The sequence below is a fragment of the Dipteris shenzhenensis genome, chromosome 9, assembly GCF_047967505.1.
Source record: "Dipteris shenzhenensis isolate YYH24624 ecotype China chromosome 9, Dip_SZ_1.0, whole genome shotgun sequence".
NCBI classification, from domain to species: Eukaryota; Viridiplantae; Streptophyta; class Polypodiopsida; order Gleicheniales; family Dipteridaceae; genus Dipteris; species Dipteris shenzhenensis.
In genome coordinates, this window is record NC_141604.1 from 55,162,516 (window position 1) to 55,170,950 (window position 8,435).

General features: G+C 41.2%; 1 protein-coding gene across 1 annotated transcript; it reads left to right on the forward strand.

The window, feature by feature from the left end:
• The first annotated feature begins 5,281 nt into the window (after positions 1-5,281).
• LOC147898858 (putative histone chaperone ASF1A) lies at positions 5,282-7,670 on the forward strand. Its single transcript, XM_087379516.1, has 3 exons — positions 5,282-5,438; positions 5,527-5,642; positions 7,219-7,670. The coding sequence occupies exons 1-3, from the start codon at positions 5,330-5,332 to the stop codon at positions 7,507-7,509; spliced, it is 516 nt and encodes a 171-aa protein (XP_087235642.1). The 5' UTR covers positions 5,282-5,329; the 3' UTR covers positions 7,510-7,670.
• The last annotated feature ends 765 nt before the right edge of the window (positions 7,671-8,435 follow it).

An 8,435-nucleotide genomic window follows, 5' to 3' on the forward strand; every position in this document is an offset into this window, starting at 1 on the left:
AAAAATTTGGTCCTATGCAGAGAAAAAATATGTCAACATGCAACTCAATTTGGTTAAACTAAAAATTTTTTCTGGTTATCCAAATAAACCACAGTGCATGTGCTCTGATGGGTGCGCATATCTCCTACTTTGTCTTTGGAATCCCCTAGCAGAATAGCTTTCCAGTTTATTGGCTCTCCTGTTTTAAATTGTACTATTTTCCACACCTTTCTAGTAGCAGGACAGAGAACAAAGAGGTGGAAGACATCATCCTCTGAAGAGGAGCACCTCATGCATTTAACATTTTCCTTTCCAATTCTCAGTCCTCTACTGTGGGTCCACACAGCTTTATGCATTATTAGCCAAAGCAGGGCAGACATTTTCTCAAGGATTGAGCTTGACCAAATGGAGCAAAATCTGAATTTCCATTTGCCCCTAATGTCGTCCTGCAGTTTCCACCTAGTATTAAGGACAATGTAGAGATCCCCTATATCCTTGGCTCCATGGAGTAGGGATAGGGAAGAAGGAAGTACTCTCAACCCAATTGAACTTCTGCTATAAACCAAAAAAGATCCACCTTTCCATTGCTGATTGCCCTCCTAGAGGTGAATTTTGTTCATGATTAATGTTTGTCTCTGATTGTTTAATCTAAACTCCCTCCTAATCTCAATCCAAGTTTTCCACCTAAGCTCAGCTCTGCTCCAAAGCTGACCCCAGCACTGCAGTCATTTTTTGAAGAGCTCAGTAGCCTTATAAAACTCTTCATCAGAGAGAACAGCTTCCTAAAAATGACGGAGACCTAGATTGAATCTAGTGTCATAAAAGCCCCTTTGCCAGAGAAGACAATTTGGCTTTTAATTCCTTCAAAGGATGTCCATAGAGAATGCCACACCTGACTGTCTTTGGCTTTGCAAGGTTCAAGATTACATATGGCTGACAGCATCGGGTACTTTTTCCATTTGGGAGCTCTCAGAGGTCTTAGAGAACTAACATTCCTTAGAAGGAGCTGGGCGCAGTCCTCATGAGGATGGAGAATTGCTTTAATTATCCAAGTTGAGGAAAGCTTCAAGGAAGCCTGCTCTATATCTATCACCCCTAGGCCTCCTTCCTACTTGGATTTAATACAGAAATCCCATGTGACCTTGTCTATCTTGCCCCCCCCAAAGGAAGGATATGCAAATTCTAATGAACCTGTCAATTCCTGTTCTAGAGGGGGACCATGAGGTAAGGTAGAAAATGACAATTGGGTATATGCAGTGGTTAACAACCATTCTCCTTCTAGCTAGACTAGCCTGGAACCCTCTCCATTTCTCAATCTTGTTTTGAAATCTGCTCAAAAACCAGTCCCATCTCTGTTTGAGGGAGATGTCAAACCCAATGGGGATACCCAATAATATGAATACAGTACCATGTTTGATTCTCTGGCAGCCCATTTCCTCCAAGAAAGCCTATTCATCCCCTTTGAGAGTTGCATACCCAGTTTTGAAATGATTGATTCTGGATCGAGAAGCTTTACAAAATATATCCAGGCATTCCATAGCCTTTTTTATATCCTGAGTCTCATTCCTGAGGGTTAAGTTTGTGTCATCAGCAAACTGTTGGCATATAAGGTGTTTGCCAGAGGGTAACTCAATGCCTTTCACATTTCCTTCTTTGACTTTGATGTTGAAGAAGCAAAGGGTTGACTCATGACACCATTGAAACAAACCTTGGCTGAGGCATTGCTGAGAAGAAAAAGCTCTGTTTTCCTGGCATATTCACAACCCTCCCAGATATTGATGATGGCTTCCAAAAGATGCCTACCCTTTATGAAGCCTTTCTATTTTGGTAGTATCCACTTAGCCATTCAAATTTTGACTCTCAGAGCAAGGGCTTTAGCAAAAATCTTGTAGCTGCAGTTAAGCATAGTGAGTGGCCTCCAACTTCTTAACTCTTCCTTATCCCCCTCCTTAGGATTAGTTTGATAACTCCCCCATTGATATGAGTAGGCAGATTCCCACTGTTAACACTCTCTTGCCATAACAGTAGGAGATAAGGACCAATGGAGGACCAAAATCTTTTGTAGAATTCAATTAGCAGTCCATCTTCTCCTGGTGTTTTGCCATCTACCATTACCTTGACAACCTCAAAGAGTTCATCAATAGACAGAGGTTTTTCAAGGTATTTGTTATCAAAACTAAGTACAATGTTCTTTCTAGCATAGTTCCTTGGCCTTGGTGACTTCTGCATCCACTTGTATAGTGGAGGATAACAAATTTTGAAAGTGGAGATGAATGAGATCAATATTCTCCTCAGTAGAAGATGCCAGAGAATTGTCAGTTTTTCTAAGGAGGGGAATCTCTTCATTAGATCTTTTTCTTATAATAAATTTGAAGTATTCTTTGGTAGGCCTCTCAACTTTACCAGCCCACCAGTATTTGAAGTATATTTTGGAGTCATTAAGCAAGATCTGCTCTTGAATCCTGAGTTCATTCCTTTTCCCAACCAAGTCAGCGTGGGCATGTAAGTCCCCCTGTCTAGCTAAGCTCTCCAAGGATACAATCTTGTCTTGAACAATGTCCATTCTCTTGGCCCTTATTTTTGCTCTGTCCTTTCTTGCTTTTTTGAGTAATCTTTGGGTCTGTTCAACAGTTGTACACTAGGAGTCACTGACTGAGATAGAATCAGAGAAGGTCATCAACCCTATTGCTTTTACCCCTTCTTGGACACTTTTAAGGTCAAAGAACCTAGGGTAAGCCTTAAACCAGGAGGTGGTTTTTTGTCTTAGGCCAAAGTCATATTTGAGGAGGACTGGCTTGTGGTCACAGAGAAAAAGAGAAGAGAAGGCTTGAGTCTGAAGAAAGCTAGCCTGACTTACTAGCTCTTGAAAAGCATAGATCCTATCCAATCTAGCCTCTCTTCTGTTGGCTCCAACTTGACTGTTGGACCAAGTATATGCACCTTTCATCCCCATGTCCACAAGGCTTAGGTCTTCTTTAAGGTTCTCCCATACAGTGAGTTCACTACCTCTGATTACAGTGCCTTTACCCAGCCATCTGTCAATGGAGTTTTCCACCATGTTAAAGTCCCCCACCACAAAACATTTGTTACCTGCATGAAGTAGTGGTTCCCAACTAACCTTTCAGTCTTGTATATTGTTAGGGGCATACAATGAAATCACAGAGAAAGACTGACCCTGTAAGGAGCATTTGAGCATAATCCATCTGTGTAGTGTATCCAGTTCAACACCTAGGATTCCATGGGAATAATTAGAAAGTTCCCAATTACCACTCCACCGTTGCCCTCTTCATGCTGGGTGAAGAACCAGTTTCTTCTGTTATCAATATCAACCTAGGTGGTATTTAGTTGCATGCAATGTGGCGTGCCCATCTGAGAAGTACTTGTTCGAATAACACACCTAGGAGCGTGTTTTTTTACGAATGTGCATCACACTCAGGCAAAAACGGTATTTAATACTTGATCGACAATGCAAAGCCTATCTAATGGGCACAATACTTTGCAAAGCGCCTCAACCTAGGTGGTATTTACTTGCATGCAAAGTGGCACACCCATCCCATAAGTACTTGTTCGCATAACACACCTAGGAGCGCGTTTTTTGACGGTTGTGTATAACACTAGGGGGAAAAGAGTGATAATGCATGATCGACCATGCAAAGCATATCCGATGGGAACATTACTCTGCATGCACGTCAACCTAGGTGATATTGAGTTGCATGCAATGTGGCGCGCCCATCCGATAAATACTTGTTCGGATAACACACCTAGGAGCGTGTTTTTTTAACTGTATGTGCATCACACTGAGGCAAAAACGGTGTTTAATGCTTGATCGACAATGCAAAGCCTATCTGATGGACAATGTATGTTCTCAAGAGAGGTTCCAGAGACTTTGACCTCTTGTAAGGTGAGAAATGTAGGGGAATGATTATTAACTCTCAGCCAATAAGCTAATTCTTCTCCTCTACTTGTGTCAGTGAGACCTCTGACATTGAGGGAGAGGATGGCTATTGGTTTACTTGACATTCTTTTTAGTCCCCTTTCTGGCCCTGGGGTTGGGGCTATTAACTTGGGGGGAAGCACTTTTACCTTGGGAGAGCTTTCTCTTGCTTTGCACTTGAATAAAGGTCTTTCCTTGAAGCAAAATGTCATTTTCTATGGCTGTGACAATGTCTTGATCATCTTCTAAGTCTTCCTCATCACTGAGCCTGGAAGAAGTCATCTCATCATCTATATTGATGTCCTTTTCAAAGTCTTTTGACTAGCCTGCCTCTACATGGGCATCCAGATCCATATTTTGATTATTTTAAATCCACTTCTATCTCACTTTCTGCCAGAGCATCAAATGTATTGTTCTAGTTAAGCTCATACCCTCTTTGGACAAAGACATGGCTATATATTGGATGAGGGTATTCCTAGCTACCATAGTGGTTCAAACTAATCAATAAGGAAAAGCTTGGACACCACATGGTGGCCATGTGGCCATTTATAAAATTCTTTCGGCAATACATCTCTATTGAGAGAGAGAGAGAGAGAGAGAGAGAGAGAGAGAGAGAGAGAGAGAGAGAGAGAGAGAATGCCCACCCTAAGAAAGTACAATACAGAATTCCACAATAAGCTTGCCACATGGTTTAATCATCCAATCTAATCTTAGAGGGGCATCCTCAACTCGTGGATGTGTTTTGATGACGCCCCAAAAGGTTGACACCACTACTATTAGCCACTCCATCTCACTCATATAGAGGTTAACACCACTGTTAGGCCTATTTTCATCTCCCTCGAGTGTCATGCATGTCCATCAAGGTGGTCTCCACATGATAAATGAGCCCATGTGGGCTCTGAAGTCTTATTGCCTACTCATAGTCCTACTCATAGTGTAGTGAGTCTTGATGCCTTAACACTAGCTTGGCTTGGTCAAGAAGATCACTACACATGCCCTGCTCTTCCCCCTTGCCGACTCCTTCTCTAATGCAACCGAGCTATGCATCAAGCTTCCCTTTGGCACAAATATTGTTGCCCTCCTATGCATCCTTTCTTCTTGCTTGTGGATCTTCAATTCAACAGAGCACCTAGTGTGGGGCTTTCGAAATTGTTGTTGAAGCCTTTGCCAATGCTCATATGCTTTTGTATTCTCTTTTTTCAATACGTGCATGCACAACCCTTTTGCTTGCTCTTCTTTTGGCGTTTTGCCCCCCCGCCAAGTAAGGCGAGTTCAATTTTGTTTTAGGGTGGCTAGTCAACTCTAAGTTTGACTACGACGAGAGGCAACTTTTTCCCGCCAGCAGGACTTAAAAACTGGGTTAATAGTGGCAATACTGTCTTCTTGGATTTGGAAGGGGAAGTGTAGCGGCCGAGTATGAGTGCCGTCAACGTTACCAATGTCACGGTTTTAGATAATCCGTCTATGTTCCTCAACCCCTTTCAGTTCGAAATTTCTTACGAGTGCTTGTTACCTTTAAGTGATGGTGAGACTTACATTCGTTTATCCATTAGGTCAAGCTTACTCGTTTATGAAAGATTTGGTTTTTATTCGTGACATACGACTTTATGCAGATTTGGAATGGAAGCTAATATATGTGGGATCGGCTGAGGATGAAAAATACGACCAATTGCTAGAGAGCGTCCTCGTGGGTCCTGTGAATGTGGGGAATTATCGTTTTGTGTTTCAGGTGCAACCTACTCACAGCCAACCTTTGAGTCTAGGCCTTTGCTTCACTCCGACCGCTTTAGACATCTATTCATGGGCACGGTTAATGATCAACTTATATTCGGCTCCCCGAACTCTCGTTGAAAATTGTTTTATCTATTGCAAAGTTAACGATGTCGTTCATTTTGTCCTCTGTAAATCCTCTGGAGAGTTGAGCCACGTATCGGATCTCATCCTGGCAGAGAACTTGCTCATTTGTGCCTCTTCCTACACTGTTCTTGTGACTGCGTTACCTTGTAGCGCAGCGTGCACCATTGAGAGTCTCTTCTCTGTTAAAGAATCTCGTAAGCAGGGATATCGTTTTTGTCTCTGTACCTTAGTATCTGAAAATCATGTGTAGGTGTCCCGCTTCTCATTTGGATTTTGGCCCCTAGATCATGTAGTGTTTAAGAAGCCGGAAGTTGACTTCTAGTGTATGTGATAAGAGCGCTTAGCTTTTGTAACACCCTTCGCATGGGTTTGTCAGTTTTCTGTCTTAACCTCAGTATTTCGAATTTATAAGTATGCTAGCCCATACCAAATGCAGATTAGAGGTAGTCCATATAGAGCTGATATTCAATCTGGGTGCATAGTAAGACTCATAGAAAGACTCAAGTGAGTTGTGATTGTGTTAATACATAAGAATTTCATTGAGGTGTGTCGTTGTTCAATTGAGTATAAACTCATTTTTAGCCCCATTAAAGGATTCTACCCAATACATGAGGCTCCTTAACAAGTTAGTATCTATCTGCAAATCAGAGCAGGCCAATTTTCAATCACATGCACAACTTGCAAGGCAACGAAATACAAGAAATATTATAATCACCAAGCAATAGGGAAGTCTAAAGGCTTCCAGGGATATATTTTCTCCAGGGGGTCGTGTTTTCTCTTTTTCAATGCAGCATATCTGACCATCTTGCAGCTGGCCTGGCAACCCAAGCACAGCAGCAGCAAGAGGAGGCTATCCTGGCTTGGACAGACAGTCCTGGGTTTATCTAGCATCAGACAAAATCAGCCCTTTATGTTTTGTAGGGTTTGGCCTCTTCTGGCTGGTGGAAAGTACTCTTTTCAGCTCTCCTTACTGACCTGGAGATGGATATTCACAGAACGTTTAATGTTGCTCCCCCAATCCCCATAGAAAACAAGGAAAATAAAAAGAACAAAACATATTTGCACCCAAAAGAATGCAATGGAGGCTACAATGTGGGAAGAAACCTGGCCTCATCTTCCCTGCGTAGCGACTCTCACGTGTATCACCGCTATATTGTGAAATGTTGCTGTTGAGCTGTGTAAATTTGTGTAGCTTATATTACCCATGGTATGGTATGAATTGTGACTCAAGATAATTTTTTGAAGTTTCTCCTGAGTGATAGAAATGTTGCAGCTGGTAGTAAAGTAATATTAGCAATTTTAATCTTAAGGCCACTGGTTGACTTTCTGACATTTGACAACCATCATTTTGTTTTGCCCTGCATTTGTAACTTGCTTAGCTTTAAGGATTCAGTTTGAAACAAGGATATTTGGATTCAAAAGAACGATGCTTTCTTACTGTTTTGCAGGCAGATCCCCCAAAGCCAGAAAAAATTCCAGAGGAGGATATTTTGGGTGTCACTGTACTTCTTTTAACATGCTCATACATGGGGCAAGAGTTTATCAGAGTTGGCTATTATGTTAGTAATGAATATATAGACGAACAGTTGAGAGAGGAGCCACCACCAAAGGTGCTTATAGATAGAGTTCAAAGGAATATTTTGTCTGACAAACCCAGGGTTACAAAGTTTCCAATCGCATTCAACCCTTCACCTGTTGATGTACCCCAACCAATGGACTTTGAGAATTCAAATCAATAGTCTGCGAGTTGTCTCATAAGTGAAGATAAAAGATTCCAAAGCATGTAACATGATTCTCTTAACTCCTTATAGCATTGTAGCATGCAACACAATTCTCTTAACTGTTTTGGTGGTATATCCTTGTAGCATGTAACACAGTTCTCTTAACTTTTTTGGTGGTATATACTTCTAGTTATGCTGGTTACACAAACTCAATCTCAGGCTGATTAGTTTTTCTCTGTGCAACTTCCATGTGCTTGTATTATTGTCATTCTGTTACCTGAGCAAATTAGGAGAGAATTTGTTTGGGCCCCTGATTTTCTTTAGCTGAGAGCAAAATCTTAGAAAAGAGATGGGCAGTTCTATATGCTTCATGGATTTTGAACAATTTTGCACAGCATGACATTCTGTGAATACAGGTGTTTATTATATAATATTTCGTCACATTTGTATGAGTGCATTTCTTTTATTATAGACTCATAATTTACTGCTCTAGTTTGCCATTGTACTTGTACCTACTTGTGTACTCTCATTTTTGAATATTATGTTGCCTCTACAAGCTGTGTTGTGCACTTCTAAAGTAATATTTGAAAAGCAAGTGATGAAGGATGGATTTTTCCTATAGAAAACAAATGGATTTAGTCCATTAATTCAACCTTGGGGGTTAAAAGGTTCAATAGGGTGGTACTTCGACCTTTGGTCCTAGATAGACCTCCAATGACATTATGTCATTGGTAGGTGGCTATAGATCTTTAAGGACTCACATCTTCCCACATGCATCCACCAAGATGTTACTATATCATTGGGAGGGTTGACCTTGATCCTCGTGAGAGGCCCCTTCAATCTTTGCATTTTTTTTTCATTTTTGTGCATGTTTTGCAAGCATGACATTCATTTTTTAGGAATACTTTGTGTGCATCTGCATATGTGTGGAGGGCTCTTAGCCT

Excerpts from the sequence above, each read along its gene's own strand:
- LOC147898858 (XM_087379516.1), top strand. The coding sequence starts at position 5,330 with ATGAGTGCCGTCAACGTTACCAATGTCACGGTTTTAGATAATCCGTCT. Across the intron at positions 5,439-5,526 it reads CTTGTTACCTTTAAGTGATG|ATTTGGAATGGAAGCTAATA; the intron begins GTGAGACTTACA and ends GACTTTATGCAG. Across the intron at positions 5,643-7,218 it reads ATTATCGTTTTGTGTTTCAG|GCAGATCCCCCAAAGCCAGA; the intron begins GTGCAACCTACT and ends ACTGTTTTGCAG.